At 48.9% G+C, this 17,926-nt stretch overlaps 1 protein-coding gene across 3 annotated transcripts; it reads left to right on the top strand.

The window, feature by feature from the left end:
* Positions 1-600: 600 nt before the first annotated feature.
* Positions 601-17,623, top strand: ARRDC4 (arrestin domain containing 4). Of its 3 annotated transcripts, XM_059678305.1 has the most exons (8): positions 602-1,046; positions 6,809-6,875; positions 7,284-7,431; positions 10,045-10,147; positions 11,725-11,981; positions 13,045-13,207; positions 14,198-14,352; positions 15,005-17,623. In XM_059678305.1, the coding sequence occupies exons 1-8, from the start codon at positions 758-760 to the stop codon at positions 15,059-15,061; spliced, it is 1,239 nt and encodes a 412-aa protein (XP_059534288.1). In that variant the 5' UTR covers positions 602-757; the 3' UTR covers positions 15,062-17,623. The 3 variants fall into 3 exon arrangements, with proteins under 3 accessions (XP_059534289.1, XP_059534288.1, XP_059534290.1); XM_059678306.1 differs by lacking the exon at positions 14,198-14,352 and having other exon boundaries at positions 601-1,046; XM_059678307.1 differs by lacking the exons at positions 6,809-6,875; positions 7,284-7,431; positions 10,045-10,147.
* The last annotated feature ends 303 nt before the right edge of the window (positions 17,624-17,926 follow it).

The raw sequence follows: 17,926 nt of genomic DNA, 5'->3' as shown, positions 1-17,926 counted from the left end.
GCGAACTCTGAATCTGCAGAGAAGCGGGGCTCGGAACCTGGAGGTGACCCCATGCCAACTTGCCCATGAAAGATCCCAACTCTCACAAGGAAATGTTACTGAGTTCCACTTTCCAGGACATCTATTTGCTCTCGAAAACTGCAGATGTCATCATAACCGCAGCCAGTTCAGCCACAACTTCTCGTTCCAGTAGGAACCCAGTGACTCCAGCAAAAACGCTGCCAGAAACCCCGCCCCCGCCCGTAACCATAGGAACGCTGACAAGCCCCAAGCCTGGGGATTCCCGGTCCCGTCCCTTCCCTCCCGAATATTGTTTCTCACTCTCTGTCCACATGGGCGCACCACCTCCCTATTGGTCAGTGCCCCTGGGCTGTGCCTCGCCCCAGCCAATAAGCGGCCTGTGCACGTGCACAGCTGCGTATCCCGATAGGTCACTACGGGCCGATCACGCACAGCCTACCTGCGCCAGCTAACCGCGTGGGGCGCCAATGAAATGACTCAGTAGCCACTTCCAACCAATCGGCACCAGGCGGGGTTCGCCGACGGCCTATGGGTGCGCGCCGGGGGCGGGCTGTCCCGGCCCGGTCTCCAGTCCCAGCGGGGTTTGTTAAAGCGACAGGCCCCGCGGCGCGCCAGGTCCTCCACGGGGCATCGCACCGCGGCCGCTGCGGCCCTCCCTGTGCGGCTGGCGCCCGTGACAGCGGCGCCGCTCTGCTCCCGACCCCGGATCCCGGGCGCTGCCGATCTGTTCGGCGGGATGGGCGGTGAAGCGGGGTCGGCAGCGGCCCTGGGCTCCGAGGGTCGCGTCAAGAGCCTGGGTCTGGTGTTCCAGGACGAGCACAAGGGCTGCTATGCGAGCGGCGAGACGGTGGCGGGGCACGTGCTGCTGGAGGCGGCCGAGCCCGTGGCCCTGAGCGCGCTGCGCCTGGAGGCCCTCGGCCGCGCCACTGCCGCCTGGGGCCCGAGCGCCGGCTCCGCAGCCCCGGCCTCCGCCTCGGAGGTGGAATACCTGAACGTGCGGCTGAACCTGCGCGAGGCCCCGGCTGGTGAGCGCGGGGACACAGTTCCGAGGTCCGGGTGCCAGCAGGGACCCTTGGGAGGAGGGGGCGCGCTGGGAGATGCCCACCTGCCAGGTGGGCGGCGGTGTGCTCCGGGGGGGGTGGGGGCCCCGTCGCGGGTCACGCGCAGGTAACAATGCCCGCACCCCCCAACCTCACAGCACCGGGGAGATCCCGCGCGCGGGGGGGTGCATCCCTCCACCTGGCAACCCAGACCTTCTAGGACCGCTCTGGGCGTGAGCCGGTTGTCATGGAAACCTGGGATGCGCGGTCAGGAACCCAGCATCTGGGACTGCAGGTCTTGTGTCCCCTGCAGGCCTGAGGGAGGGAGGGTGCCACCAGAGGCTGTGCGGCGCCATGCCCTGTGGCACCCCGTGTTTTATGGGTCTCCCCTTCTTCTAGCCCCGAATCTGGATGCTGGTTCGTGGTGAATTGGCCAAACCTGTCTGGCGGGGTGGTGGTAGTTCAAAGAAAAGTGTTTCTGGGCCTTCATCCTTGGTGTCCCTCTCTGGAGAGTTCTGCCTCTGCCTTTCATTCTTTCTTTATTATTTTTGCTTCATTTGTTTCCTTTTTCATGCCACTCCTTTAGAGACAGTAGGATCTGGACATGGTAAGATTCTCAGGAGGGTCCTAGCTGCTGTGGCTCAGTGGATAGAGCGTCGGCCTGCAGACTGAAGGGTCCTGGGTTCGATTCCGGTCAAGGGCGCATGCCTGGTTGCAGGCTTGATCCTCAGTAGGGGGCCTGCAGGAGGCAGCCGATCCATGATTCTCTCTCATCATTGATGTCTCTCTCTCTCTCTCTCTCCCCTCTCCCTTCCTCTCTGAAGTCAATAAAAGTATATTTTTAAAAAATTAGCTGGAGGAAAGATCACCCTTCTTTTCCACTCTTGTGAAAGTCCAGCTTAATAGTCTAGGCTTTTCCAGGAGTCTCCATGTGGGAACCCACTAGATCAGCGGTTCTCAACCTGTGGGTCACGACCCCTTTGGGGGTTGAACGACCCTTTCACAGGGGTCGCCTAAGACCATTGGAAAACACATATATAATTACATATTGTTTTTGTGATTAGTGACTATGTTTTCATTATGTTCCATTTGTAACAATGAAATTGGGGGTCACCACAACATGAGGAACTGTATGAAAGGGTCGCGGCACTAGGAAGGTTGAGAACCATCTAGTAACTAGATGGATGTGCCATTAGCATTACGTGCAAACACTGGTTTCCTTCAATCATGAAATGACTAGGAACATTGCGTCTTAGTCTTCTTTTAGTTGGTAGAAGCTATCTTACTTTTTTTTTTCTGCCTCATCAACTTCAGCTTTTAGCTATTAAATAATGGTACAAGTCCTCCTCTCTCCCTCCCCAAGAGTAAGATGCATTGTATCTTTGCTTGACCCTTGCTATGTCTTATACAAAATCAATAGAATGTGCAGTTTTGCCTTGTCCTACTGTGGAAAAGTAGACTGCCCACAGGTGAATCCTCAAGGTGTGTGAGGATGGAGTGGTCCCCAAAATTGTAGTAAGGAAAAACATATTTGGAACCAAAGCTCTCTTCTGTTTTATGTTTTTGTTTGTTTTAAAATTTATTTTTATTAATTTCAGAGAGGAAGGGAGAGGGAGAGAGAGACAGAAACATCAATGATGAGAGAGAGTCATGGACCGGCTGCCTCCTGCACGCCCCCTACTGGGGATCGAGCCCGCAACCCAGGCCTGTGCCCTTGACCGGAATCGAACCCGGGACCCTTCAGTCAGCAGGCCGATGCTCTATCCACTGAGCCAAATGGGCTAGGGCCGAAGCTGTCCTTTGGATGACCAAGAACAGTGTGCTAGGTGACAGCTGTTACCTGCCTTTGTGCCCTTTCATCATGAATATGGTTTCCGGGGGGCAATCCGCTTCCACCTGCCTCCCCCAAAGGTAAGAGACCACAGATTCTCAGGATGGCTGACAGGGCCGTGGAGAGAGAAGTAAGTTTTTTTTGTCCAGGACTTTGAACTCTGTCTCTAGTCCCATGATGACTGAGTCAATAGATGTAAGATTAACAGCAGTTAGACCTACCTAGCAAAAAAAAAAAAAAAACTAACAAAAAAAATACTTTGCTAAAATCTGGGCTAACCAATAACATTATGATTCACGAGTCAAATTTTGTGTTTTCACTCCGATGGAATGGAATGTCCAAATCTAAACAACCTGATCGCTGGTTTTCAGAATGCATCATAACAAACACTGGCAAAAATATGTTCTACCTTAAAAAACAAACAAACATAGCTTTAGTGGCTTTCATACAGAAATAAAGAGAGATCGCTCCCGTATCTAGAAAAAACTCGGAAGAAGTCGGCAACGTTACATGGTCACAGACACTCAGGGTCACTGAATTCCAACACAGAATGGATGGCAATCACCCGCACACATTTTCAGAAATATTGAGAGTTTGGGGAAGGGTGGCTGTGGGATCTATTTTCTGAAAACCTCCTCAGCTCATTCTTGGACATTGCTCATCTGACCCAAATACTTGTTTGCACTGTGACTGATTTTCTTCAGAATTTGATTGCGAAATTGTGGTAGAGAGACAAGACGGGCCAGAGAGTTGGTTTCAGTTCTTGGTCACCCACCGGCAGGGTGACCTTGTGTGCACCCCTCATCCGTCCTGAGCCCCCCTCTAACTCTGTAAAGGGCTTCTGGCTCCACAGCTCAGCAGTGCCTGAGTTACGGGCTCTGGCTGTGAGACCATTAGCAAATGGAACACCTCCCCATGACGTACGGGAAAGGACGCGCGAGTCAGCCTGGGAACGTTTTAAATTCTAAACAGATAAATGAGAAAGAGAAAGAGAAAGAGAATGAAAACAAATACTGGAGTCCAACTACTGTCACCCACACATTTATCAACTTCCTCAATTGTTTTTCCTGTTTATGTTTTGAGGTGATTATACGTCTCTTTTAAAGGTTCTCTCTCTCTCTCTCTCTCTCTCTCTCTCTCTCTATATATATATATATATATATATATATATATATATATATATTTTATCAGTTTCCGAGAGGGAGAGAGAAACATCAATGATGAGAGAGAATCATCATTGACCTGCTGCCTCCTGCACGCCCCTACTGGGGACCGAGCCCGCAACCCGGGCACGTGCCCTTGACGGGAATCGAACCCAGGACCTTTCAGTCTGCAGGCCGAAGTTCTAACCACTGACAATTCCTACGTTGGTTAGTTTTGTCTTGAAGAGGGAACTTCAGCTCCATCCTACCCTCTTTTGAAACCCTGGACCACTGTCCCCCACACATCTACCATGCCCTGCTTCCTGCTGTTCCCTTCATCTGAGCCCCCTCCCACTCATCTCCATGCCAACCCCAACATGCGATGGGTGTGGTCCCCAGGGTGCCCGTCCTGGCCCCTCAGGCTCCAGCACTCCGTGGTCACTGCTTGGGTACAGGTGTCACAGCTTCCCTTCCTCCCAGGGCCCTGTTTGAGGATTCTAGTTACTCATCCTTATAGCCAACTGCCTGACATCTGAGCACTATCACTTTTGACCTCAAATGAAACCCACCATTTTAAACATTTTATAGTACTTTAAGTTGTCATATTCAGCCCTGGCTGGTTTGGCTCAGTGGATAGAGCATCGGCCTGCGGACTGAAGGGTCCCGAGTTCAATTCTGGTCAAGGGCACATGCCTGGCTGCAGGCTCGATCCCCAGTAGGGGTTGTGCAGGAGGCAACTGATCCATGATTCTCTCTCATCATTGATGTTTCTCTCTCTCTTCCTCTCCCTTCCTCTTTGAAATCAATATATATATATATATATATATATATATATATATATATATACACACACACACACACACACACATATATATTAAAGTTGTCATATTCAGTAACCTAGTGGTTACAAATCAGAACTCTAGCCCAGCTCGCAGGAGCACGGGGCCTGCCCTGAGCCTTCCCTTGCTGGCTGCGCAGTGAGTGGGGTGGCTTCGTTGCTCAGGGTCACGGGCACAGCTGGGCACATTGCTCCGTCTCTCACTGTCACCATGGCTCACATCCCCGTGACCTGTTCCTTTAGCCTCCAAGTCCCCCTCCTGTGTGTTTAGTTGAATGACCTTACATGGCAAACATTTTGTTCGCTTCCCCCAATACCAGTGTATCACACATTGAAAATTGGGGGCAGATTCAGGAGACAATGGGCCAAGACAGTGTTCCTGTTTTCTAAAAGTGCAAGGTTGAAATGTTAACCGAGCTGTTTAAGGTCTGAGGACTCCAGGGGAAAACTTTGCCGTCTCACTGCTGATTTCTGCCTTCTAACTGCTCTACGTGAACGGACGCGGTCCTATCAAGTGGCCGGCAAAGCTCAGAGACAGCGTTCTGTCTCTGCGGCCCTTTCTTCGTCGTAGTCACCCCACCCCGGAGGGAATTCCACTGTAAACTTGAACCTGTGAGCGTGGGAAGAAGGGAACGTTTACAAGGTTCTCTGGAGGGCCCCCGACCAGCACTGCCAGCGTGGAGCTGGCCTTGGACCTGAACACAGGTGCTGTCTGCGCATTCATCCAAGCGCCCGCGGGGCCTGTGGCCTTGCGCGGTCCGTCCACACCTTGCAGCTCGGCCTTCCCACAACAGGGCTAAGCCTCGGTGTGAAATCAAATGGAGCTGGCTGACCCCGGGCAGGAGCAAGGGTCATGGCCGTGCATGGCAAAGCCCCTGTCTGTATCCCAAGCTAACCCCCAAACACCCACTCATCGGCAGACCTGGATTATAATCGATACAGGGTTCTCGCTTAATAACCGGTCCTGTTGGCTGTGTAGTATTATACTCAATATGCATAACAGTCCAAGTTAATTTTTCACCTTTTTCCACCTCTGCCCAAGGAGTACAGAGCCTGACTTTTGTGATATACCCCAAATAGATGGATGTATTTTTTGATTAGTTCGTTTTCAGTCAAATTTAATATTGGTATCTGATGTTAGCATAATAGTGTACTGATGTTAGTATACCCGTGCTAGGATAAGAGTGGGTGGTATCCATACAAATGTTTATGTATATACATATAAGTGTGTGTACACGTGTTTATGTATAAACGTGTGTGTATGCAAATGTTTATGTATATACATGTATGTGTACACGTGTTTATGTGGCTATATGTGTGTATACACATGTTTATGTGTATACACATAAGTGTGTGTACACATTTATGTATAAACGTGCATACAAATATTTATGTACATACACATAAGTGTGTGCACATGTTCATGGGTATACATGTGTGTATACAAATGTTTATGTATATACACATAAGTGTGTACATGTTTATGTATATACATATATGTATATACAAATGTTTATGTACATACACGTGTGTACATGTTTATGTGTATGCATATGCATGTATACAAATGTTTACGTGTATACACATAAGTGTGTACACATTTATGTATGTACATATATGTGTGTTTACAAATGTTTATGTGTATACACGTACGTGTGTGTGCACACGTTTATGCATATGGGAGCGCTGGGCTCTCACTTTCTGCTTGGTACTTGTGTACTTGTCTATTTGAAGACAGAAGCTATATACGTGGTGAAACTTGGTACAAACTGACCCAAATTTTAATTCTCGAAATCTCTGTTCAGTGAACTCTCTGGCGTACACCAGCTATTACAGCCAGGGAAACCGCCTTTTTAAAAAAACTTCTGATGTAGGTGGTGACACTTCTTGACCGAGTCCTAACCTTCGTCAGAATCCAATGTGTTCTCCTTCTTAGGTGAAGGCACCCTCCTGCTGCAGCCCGGAAAACACGAATTCCCATTTAGCTTTCAACTTCCGTCCGAGTAAGTGCGACAGCGGCAACTTGTTTAAATTTTCTTCCCTGCCCCACGTCCATCCCCACGTGAGGGTACAGGCCCTTCCGGCTCTCGGGTGTGCTGGCTTATCCTGAAGAGCCCCAAACAGACCCGCCCCGGCTCAGGTTCACGGGCACGCCGGGCGCACCTGGGCCACCCCTGCTCTCACTCATTTTTCTTTTAACCACACCAACATGCTAAGAGCTTTGCCTGGCGCATGCGTGTGTGTGTGTGTGTGTGTGTGTGTGTGTGTGTGTGTGTGTGTGTTTTTAATCTTTATTGTTGCAAGTATTACATAGGTCCTCCCGCCCCCCCCCCCCCATTAACCTCTCCAGCCCGCTCTGGTGGTGTTACCTGAGCAATAAGCTTAGACAGTCATCCCTTTGGCTGGCTCAGGCTCTTAGTCACGTCCTTCAGCGGGAAGTACGGAAGCATTCAGTACTGCGTGAGGGCGGTCTTGGAGAGGCCCAGGCTCCCCGAGCAGAGTGTCAGGCGGGAACTCCAGGTGATCAGTCACATCGATGTCAACACGCCGGCATTACTTGTAAGTCCTTCCTCCTTCCTTCCCGCCCCTGCCCCCTCTTCCTCCTTCCTCTCTGTGGTGGAATCCCCGCCTAACCAGTTTAGGGCTCATCTGCCCTGTCCCTTTCCCGATACGATCTCGTAACCCCGTGGTCGGCAAACTGCGGCTCGCGAGCCACATGCGGCTCTTGGGCCCCTTGAGAGTGGCTCTTCCTAAGCCTTAGGACAGTGATGGTGAACCTATGACACGCGTGTCAGAGGTGACACACGACCTCATTTTTTTGGTTGATTTTTCTTTGTTAAATGGCATTTAAATATATAAAATAAATATCAAAAATATAAGTCTTTGTTTTACTATGGTTGCAAAGATCAAAAAATTTCTATGTGACACGGCACCAGAGTTAAGTTAGGGTTTTTCAAAATGCTGACATGCCGGGCTCAAAGGTTCGCCATCACTGCCTTAGGAGTGCCCTAATGAAGTTAATAACAGTGTACCTATCTGTATAGTTTAAGTTTAAAAAATCTGGCTCTCAGAAGAAATTTCAAAAGTTGTACTGTTGATACTTGGCTCTGTTGACTAATGAGTTTGCCGACCACTGTGCCCATAGGCATTCATCCTACACCTGTGCTCCGAGGTTGAGCAAATGACAAATCGCGTGTGTGAACACTATGGGCCGCTTCTGCCAACCGGTGACGCAGGCCGGGGACGCACGGATAAAGCTTATTAATAACAATAACGCGGACCCGGAGAGCCGTCACTTCCACCAGAGCCGCCACACGCACGGGGCTGGGGGGTTCTCCACCCTCCCGTAATAGCAGGTTGGGGAGCAGCAATTACTCAAGAGTATTAATCATGCACAGCCTGTGATTGGGGCCCGGGCCATTATGCTATGCACCCGGCCATCTCGCGTGTCATTTTCTAACACGAAGTCCGCGCATGCAGCTGTGTGGGGATCCTTTCACTCATCATCTCCTCCTGACAGATCTGGCCGCATGACAGCATTGAACTTCTAATAACCACCCGGAATACTGCAGCCCGAGGAGAAAGATTGGGCCATAAGTAACAACGGAATGGCCGCGACGGGGGCTAATGAGCGAGATTCTTTTATCTAAACCCACATTATCAAAATCATATAAAATTATACCTTGTGCTTTCATGATAGCTGCTGGGACCTAATGGTTCTTCATTTCAATATGAATGATTTTTCTTTTCTTTTTTTTTTTTACTTCATAAAACATACTGGGGTAATTTAAACTTTTCATCATGACACTGGGCACAAAGATGTTATTTTAATATGGGAGGTTTCTTTTTTTTAGCTAATGCTTTTAAAGATAAGGGGAAAAGCCAGGAGTTAGAGGAGTTGTTTAACTCTATTTTCGCATGAAAATGGAATAGAATTTACTCTAATGTTCACCTTTAGATTGTGAAAATATTAACAGATGTGCCCTGTTTGCACATTTGAGACCCAAATCATAAACTAACCGGCACCCAGCGATCCGGTTTATAGCTATGGCTTACCCCCGGCTTAACACCTTTGAAAACTGACAATGCTACATGTCTTGTATTTTTAAAAACTAATTCGAATTGGGAGATAAACTATTTATGGGGCCATTGTGGCAAATGATTTAAAGAGCTTTTCTTTTTTGCCTCAAAAAAAACCCCAGATACTATTATCCTTTATATTCTTTCTTTTTAAAAAATATATTTTTATTGGTTTCAGAGAGGAAGGGAGAGGGAGAGAGAGATAGAAACATCAGTGATGAGAGAGAATCATGGATCGGCTACCTCCTGCACACCCCCTACTGGGGATCGAGCCCTCAACCCAGGCATGTGCCCTGGGCCGGAATCGAACCTGGGACCCTTCAGTCCACAGGCCAACGCTCCACTGAGCCAAGCCGGCTAGGGCTACTATTCTTTCTATAAACAAAGAAGGAAAGCATTGTAACTTGGGGCTTTACAATGAACTTGTGATCAGTGCATCTTGTAACCCGAGACTTTTGGGTCTCGTATCATTTCCTTTGCCGCTAGTGGGATGGAAAGTGTGGTGGTGCGTTCATAACCATTTGGATCCTTAACCCTGGGTATGTTTTCCTGCCATTACACCAAAACCACAAGCCATTCTAAGTTAAAAACACTGGAAATATCTGCCTAACAACGCATTTTGAAGGAAGTGGGGAGGAAAAAAGGGCAGTTGGCTTACCCCACAGTGTACATGCCAAAACACATAGAACATGGTGATTATTGATTTTTCTGCCATTCTCCTTTGACCTGATCTCCATATAAAGTCTTAAAATAAAATAGTAGTTCTCAACATGTGAACAGGGGTGACTAGAGGTGCTGGTTGCTTTTGTAAGGGATGGTATATCATTTCCCAGAAACGTAATGACTCCGATGGTCCCACCCTAACGTGAATCTAAACATTCACCTGAGTTTTCCTAAAAAGGGAATGATTTTCAGTGCTTCCTGTTTCAGTAAGTATTCTACCTAAAATGTCACAGGAGATCAGAAAGGTTGATCTGTCTTTTGAAGACATTCCTTTACAACTCCGTCAGGAAGAATAACATCATTTTCTAAGTTTTGTGAATTTCCTGGACTGGTGTAATTAAAGCTGTTTTATTATTTGAAATTTCCAAGAGCCCCGTATTTAAAACTCAAGAGAAAATGGTTGGCTGCTGGTTTTTCACGTCGGGTCCCGTCTCGCTGAGTGCCAAAATCGAAAGGAAGGGATATTGTAACGGTAAGCACGATGTTTTGAAAGTTCAAATGGCAAATGCATTCATTTTATTCGCTAATTTAAGTGATTTTAAATAGTGTGTTTTGTCATTTCTGAAGTATATACTATTTTAAAACATGAATAATAAATGTTGCTGTTTTTAATGTAAATAATTGATATGTAGCCCGGCCAGCATGGCTCAGTGATTGAGTGTCGACCTATGAACCATGAGGTCACGGTTCAATTCCCGGTCAAGGTCACATGCCCGGGTTGCGGGCTCGATCCCCAGTGTGGGGCATGCAGGAGGCAGCAGGTCCATGATTCTCTCTCATCATTGATGTTTCTATCTCATTGATGTTTCCATCTCTCTTTCTCCCTCTCCCTTCTTCTCTGAAGTCAATAAAAATATATATTTTTTAAAGTAAATAACTGATATCTAAATATTTTTGAGTGGACAAGTAGATGCCAATAAAACACCAGGTATTCTCAGTCCCGTTACTCTTACGCCTGGGAAACTGGGTAAATACTGGCGTCTTGTTTTCGTGTAAAGAATGTCCACAGCAGTGTTGCTCAGAGGAGAGCTCTTGTACGAAAGCGCTGCTAGGCATTCTGATTCCACGCTGGGAATACCAACACTCGGGGCTGGAATGTAGAACACTGGCCAGCTCAACAGTCCACTGATATCAGAACTCCCATGTGAAGGGCCCCATTCCACTCCAGGGATCTGGTCCCCACCCGGGGTCCCAGCTTATCGGAAATGAAGGGGGGATGGTAGGTAGGATGGTGGGCGTACATGTGCATGTAAAACTTGCCCACCATGCATTGTTTTGTTCGTGCCTGACCAGTCCTTAAAAGCCAAGGCTCAGTTCTTGGGGGGAGGGGAGGGGGGGCAGATTTAATTGGGGGGCACTGAGCTTGTCAGTGATCTTTTGTACTTAATATAGCATTCAATCATTAACTTGTCTGTCTTATCTTAATTTTTAAAGATACTAGTCATTTATATCACTTTAGAACTGATAACCTAGTATCACAACATTAGAAAGTGAATAATCTATAATAGTAAAAGGGTAATATGCTAAATAGACCAGAGGACCTTCCAGACGAAGTCAGGGCTTCAAGGGAAGCCTGGATCCCGGGTGCTAGAGGGAAGCCAGTGCTGGCAGCCGGGGGAAGGAAGGCTTACTCTTGAATGAATTTCATGCATCGGGCCTCTAGTCCTATATAATAAAAGGCTAATATGCAAATTGTCCCCTTGATGGGGAGTTCAACCGGTAGTTCAACCAGTGGATGGAGACGGCCGGCCAACCACCCACAGCCCCGCCCCCCCTGGCTGGCCCCGCCCCTGATCAGCCCTCCCAACCTGTGCATGAATTCATGCACCGGGCCTCGAGTGCAATAATAAAACAACGTCCACCACAACTTGCAGTGAATTTTCATTCCTCTGACTCAGATTTACAATAAGTTTTCCATCAGGGCTTCTCAAAACTTGTTGCAGTTTTGTTGCAAACCTTCCAGCTCTCCTTGGTAACAGCTCTAGTCCACTGTGGGGAGAACTTCCTGCAAAGTCTCTGAAGGTTTTGTGTTGTTTTTTTCCATTCTAGGAGAAGCTATCCCAATCTATGCAGAAATAGAGAACTGTTCCTCCCGCCTGGTCGTCCCCAAAGCTGCTATTTTCCAAACCCAGACGTACTTGGCCAGCGGGAAAACGAAGACCGTCCGGCACATGGTCGCCAACGTGCGAGGAAACCACATCGCTTCCGGGAGCACCGACACGTGGAACGGGAAGATGCTGAAAATCCCGCCCCTCCCGCCGTCCATCCTGGACTGCTGCATCATCAGAGTGGACTACACCCTGGCGGTAAGCAGAGCTCTCGGCAAAACCAGCAGCCAGCGTGCCGAACGGAGCCGTGCTGGCGCCGTGGTCCTGGGACTGTGTACACGGGATACCTGGGGAACTGGCATTTCAGGGCGGCAGCACTGCACCAAACTGTGGGCCCTGTGAGCAAAACTATCCCCCTGCGGCAGCGGTTCTCAACCTGTGGGTCGCGACCCCTTTGGGGGTGGAACGACCCTTTCACAGGGGTCGCCTAAGACCATTGGAAAACACATAGATAATCACATATTGTTTTTGTGATGAATCACTGTGCTTTCATTATGTTCAATTTGTAACAATGAAAATACATCTTGCATATCAGATATTTACATGACGATTCATAACAGTAGCAACATTACAGGTATGAAGTAGCCACGAAAATGATTTTATGGTTGGGGGTCACCACAACATGAGGAGCTGTATGAAAGGGTCGCGGCATGAGGAAGGTTGAGAACCACTGCCCTCCAGGATTTAATTAAATGATATGAAAGAATTCATGAAAGGTGCATGAAGGACACGAACTTCCTCTCCTATGGTTATTACGTAAGCTACGCTCACTAGCAGGGAAGTGTGTTAAGGCCACGGCTCCCCGTCCCTGAGTGCTCGCAGTGTGTGGTGCACTCCTCTTGCCGTCTGGTCTGTCCTTCCGTTTACTGGGTCTCGACAATGGACAATTGTATGTCGGGGCGGTGGCAGGCGACAAAGGCATTTGTTTCTATGAAAAAATAAATGAATCAGCTGTTTCTGTAAGGTTTAACTTTGTTGGTGCCTTTTCTTTTTTTTAATATATTTTTATTGATTTCAAAGAGGAAGGAAGAGGGAGAGAGATAGAAACACCAATGATGAGAAACACTGACCAGCTGCCTCCTGCACGCCCCCTACTGGGGATGGAACCCGCAACCCGGGCATGTGCCCTGGACCGGAATCGAACTCAGGACCCTTCAGTCCCTAGGCCGACGCTCTATCCACTGAGCCAAACAGGCTAGGGTTGTTGGTGCCTTTCTGTCTCTTTCATTTCCTTTTTCTTCTTTTCTTTTTGGCATAATAGGTGTACATTCACATCCCTGGTGCTAAAAAACTGATGCTGGAGCTGCCCCTGGTGATCGGGACAGTCCCTTACAACGGCTTTGCCAGCAGGAACTGCAGCATGGCCAGCCAGTTCAGCGTGGACATGAGCTGGTGGGCGCTGGCGCTGCCGGAACAGCCCGAAGGTAAAGGGCCTGGGGTTCTCGCAGAATGAAGCTTAGCACGCGAAGTACCTAAGCACAGGACGGGGAACAGAGCGAGGCCTCAGATGGGAGTTCCTGCTGCCGCCAGAGCTACGCTTTCGCTTCCTCTTACTAAACCCATCAGACAGTTTCAGGAGAAGCCACTGAGAGTGCAGCTTGCCCGGGAATAAAGTCTGCATTTCCTGATTCTGGCGTAGAATAGTAAAGCAACGAAAGGGAGTCAGCATAAAAGTACAGGGTCATATATTTTCTGTAGCCACAGTTCTTTTTTTGTTTTTAAATATATTTTTATTGGTTTCAGAGAGAGGAAGGGAGAGGGAGAGAGAGAGAGAGAAACATCAATGATGAGAATCATTGATCGGCTGCCTCCTGCACGCCCCACACGAGGGATCGAGCCTGCAACCCAGGCATGTGTCTTGATGGGGAATCGAACCATGACCTCCTGGTTCATAGGTTGACACTCAACGACTGGGCCACGCCAGCCAGGCTGTAGCCACATTTCAATGATTTTTTTTAACCTAGACCCGTGGTCGGCAAACTGCAGCTCGCAAGCCACATGCGGCTCTTTGGCCCCTTGAGTGTGGCTCTTCCTAAGCCTTAGGAGGACCCTAATGAAGTGAATAACAGTGTACCTACCTATATAGTTTAAGTTTAAAAAATGTGGCTCTCAAAAGAAATTTCAATCGTTGTCCTGTTGATATTTGGCTCTGTTGGCTAATGAGTTTGCTGACCACTGTCCTAGACTATAATACACATCTCAAAAGAATAGAGTATCATCAATGCTAGTCGTTTCATCAAAGCAGACTCTCCTAAATGCTTTTCGGTGCAATGTGCGTAAAAACTTGCTGATCAGAGGGAAGGGCACCACTGCTTCATCATCAACTTGAAAGATATTTCTTGCTTCCTTAGCGTTCAGAGGGGTTTGTGGAGTTGGGTTTTGCAGGGGTGTCTCAGTCCCCCCTTCTGCTTCAGCCCCCCCAGATTACACGGACGTGGTGTCAGAAGAAGAAGTCTCCAGGCACGGCGCTCCTTACCCGCGGCCGCCCAGCTGGGAGGGGGAGGCCCGCTGCCCCGCCTTCGCCTGCATCCAGGACTTCCGGCTTCAGCCCCCACCCCTTTATTCCGAGGTAAACAGAGCGAAAGCAGGTCCATTCGACCTGTGACCTGCACTGTGCTCTCTGTGCAGGAGCCTTGGCCTGTGGCTAACGCCTCGGTCAGTGGTTCTCAACCTTCCTAATGCCGCGACCCTTTCATACAGTTCCTCATGTTGTGGTGACCCCCAACCATGAAATCATTTTCGTTGCTACTTCATAACTGTCATTTTGCTACTGTTATGAATCGTCATGTAAATATCTGATATGCAGGACGTATTTTCATTGTTACAGATTGAACATAATTGAAGCATAGTGATTCATCACAAAAACAATATGTAATTGTATATGTGTTTTCCGATGGTCTTAGGTGACCCGTGTGAAAGGGTCGTTTGACCCCCAAAGGAGTCGCGACCCACAGGCTGAGAACCGCTGGTCTAGGTAGTAGGGCATCCGTATTTAAAACAAGTTCTTGTGTTCGTTTACGGTGACGACAGATGATCATTGTGTCACCGGCCACCTTCTCCAATGGAGGACTTCCCTGTGCTCCGTTAGCGCGTGGGACGTGGCCGAGGACCACGGAGCATCAAAGCGCCTCCCGGGACTTCGTGGTCGCCTCCCTCGCGTCCTTAGAAACAGGTCCCGGCGTCGCTGTCAGGTAGTAACCGGGCTGCTCTCTCTCTTGCAGGTCGATCCTCATCCCAGTCGCGTCGGGGAGGCGCAGCCTGTCTCCTTCATCCTCTGAACGCGCCTCAGAAGTCACTGTGACCCGCACCAGAGAGCGCTGGCTCGCTCTCCCCGCCTTTCCGGGACTGAGGGAGGGACGATCCGCTTAAGAACATAAATAGGTCCACACCAAGGAATTAAAAACTACGTGAACTTTCCAGGGCCCGACGGGACTGTTGCCCGAGCTGATGGCAGGGCCGAGTGTCCCCGTGGAAGAGTGGGCGACCTTGGGAAGCTGCAGCAGCGTGTCACGGGAGTCCCACTGGGGACCCAGTAGGTGAAGGGGCCTGGAAGGTGTGTGACCGGGCAGCGTGCCTCCCCAGGGAGCTCAGAGCGAAGGGACGCTGAGCTTCCGGGCGATGTGGGCGCGCTGGGAGGGCACTTGATTTGGGAGAAGTTGGCAGCACAGGGATGTGCCGGCCCCGGGGGCCAGGGGTTGCCTGATTCCTCCCCGACCCCCTAGGACTCAAGTCCAGGAAAGACCTTTCCTGGGGTCACGGTCCTGGGAGGTCATTCGGCGCTCACTGTCCCCGGGGCTGGTTCGAGACGGGGTTTGTAAGTGGGTGGTGGAGTAGGATGCAACGCGGCAAGCGTCCCTCCCGAGGCCGTCAGTTCCAAGGGGAAAGATGAACTTCAACCCGGAAACCCGTCTGTGGAAGGCTGGGGTTTTTCCCCTCAATAAGCACCTGGACAGGATACGTGTTTGGTTTCCCTCACGTCTAGTTTATAGGAGCATGTCAGAAAGAGAAAGGGGGGGTGGGGTGGGATGTTGCATCCTTAGAAGGCCTTGATAACTACTCCAGAAAGAGGAAAAGAAGGCCTTTTCCTAACCTACCTCTAGGGGCGATCGGATTGGTCTGAAACCTCGGTCTGACAAGTGTTTGGAGGGTCTACACGGGGCAGTGGGGTCTTACCGCACCCATCACCGCATCTGAAACCGCTCCGGGGAAAACCCGTACAGTTAGCGTGGAGGGAAGTTCCCGGATAAACAGATATACCAAAGGGCATTTCAAAATAAACGCAAAGTCAAAGAGGGTAGACATGCCGTTTTTTTAAAAGGCATGGATTTCATTCCTGGCGGGAAGACTTCGTGGCTCCTGATGACCGGCACTGCCTTGTACCGCATTAGTCCAATTTTTCAGTGATTCTTTTGAAACTGTGATCTCGCTTATTGTTTTGGTGCAATATCTGATGAGCATTTAACCTCAGGACAGTGAGACCAGCAGGCTAGCGCCGCTGCTAACATTCTGAGGAGTGTTTTCCCTCTTCCCCTGGGCCCTGGCAGTCCTGGTCTCAGGGTCCCGTGCTCTGTCCTCCCGTCTGTCGGTTCTGTGGACTGGGAGCGAGTCTGGACAGGAGGGGACGGGAGGTGGGGTTCCTGCGACGGAGATTTGGGACCAGCCGAGGCCTTGGGTCTCCCCCAAATCCTAAGGTTTGATCTAGAAACCCCGGTGCTTCATTCAACAGAACCGTTTACCTTTCAATCAGTGTGTTCGGTGAGGAATAGAAAAAAAAAAATTCTCTCCGGTTAAATTCTGAATTAAAAAATGAGTCGGCCACCTGATCAGGGATTTTTCTACAGACATTAGATACTTGTATGTTTTTTTTCACCCCTCTCTTCTCCGTGGTCACGGAAGCCTCACACTCATGTCTTTCTGTGGGAGCCACTGTTTAAAAACCGTCATGCAAGACGGTTACACTGACACGCGTGCGTGGGCCTGAAATTGTCCCAGCGCTCTGTCCCTGCCTGGGTTTCCGACTGCTCGTTTTGGTGTTCGCTGTGGAACAGGGATATGCGTTTAAGCATGGTCGAAACTGTTTCGGTTTTACTTTTAAAGAGATCCCCTTCCGCTACGGGTTGAATTCTAAATCAGTTCACGCGCCTTGTCCAGACTTGGTCCGTCTCCACGACACCCAGACACAGTGAAGAATGAAGTAGAACAGGGAGGAGGACGAGAAGGTCTGAGTGTTTGGCTCGAGACCGAAAAGCCAGGACTTACTAGCCTCTCCCCCCGGGGTTGCTTTCTCCGCGTGGTTGGAGGAATCATGAGCGAACCCAGAAAACGGAAGCACAGCTGACATAGCCCTGAAGACCTCAGAAGTGGGGTTCGCCCTTTTCATTCCTATCAGTATGTCTGCCCTTCAGTGGGTAGAAGGCATTCCTTTCCATATCAAGAGTTTATGAATGTAGTTCATTCTACACGGGAACAGAGAATACTTGGCAATGAAGGTTAAAAGTTAGCTAGCTGTGGTATTTGCTTGCATAGCTCCATGTTTAGTTTCCAAAGAAACCATGGCCTTAGAACTTTCTTTCTGATGCAAACATTTTGCAGTTGAAAATGTGAAACTTTTGGCACACAAAAAAATCTTCTGTGGGTAGAACTTTATTTTTTTTTTCCAATAAGAAACTCAATAGGCTGGGGGTTGTGTTTTTGATAAGTTGACGATGACCGCTTTTTTATTTTTATTATTAAAAATGTAGCAATTTAACCCACAGGGAAAAAAAAACAATGAAAATTGTATTTTGTACTCTTGTTTGAACCCCATGGGTTCCTTTTGTTAATAAAATGATCACACTGATGCTGGGAGTCGCTGGTTTGGTTTTGTTCTGTTTTGTTTGGGTGTGACTGTGACGTAAACTGTTACAGACTTAAGGGGAATCGGTACCATAAAACCAACACGCACTGCAGTGAGGATGCCTTTGTGTCCAGAGGGTCTGACCCTGTTCATTTTTTACTTTATTTTTTTTTGTTGTTGTTCATCCTCGCCCGAGGATATATTTCCACTGATTTTTAGGAAGAGGGAGAAACAGACAATCGATGTGAGAGAAACACATCGATTGGTTGCCTCCTACATGAGCCCTGACCAGGGCCCAGGCCAGGGA

The sequence above is a fragment of the Myotis daubentonii genome, chromosome 21 (assembly GCF_963259705.1).
Source record: "Myotis daubentonii chromosome 21, mMyoDau2.1, whole genome shotgun sequence".
Lineage (NCBI taxonomy): Eukaryota > Metazoa > Chordata > Mammalia > Chiroptera > Vespertilionidae > Myotis > Myotis daubentonii.
This window is presented reverse-complemented; position numbering and strand designations above follow the sequence as displayed.

Coding starts and splice junctions, on each gene's coding strand:
- ARRDC4 (XM_059678305.1), top strand. CDS start 758: ATGGGCGGTGAAGCGGGGTCGGCAGCGGCCCTGGGCTCCGAGGGTCGC. Junction 7,432..10,044: donor TCAACACGCCGGCATTACTT/GTAAGTCCTTCC, acceptor GAAATTTCCAAG/AGCCCCGTATTTAAAACTCA. Junction 13,208..14,197: donor GCTGCCGGAACAGCCCGAAG/GTAAAGGGCCTG, acceptor CTTCTGCTTCAG/CCCCCCCAGATTACACGGAC.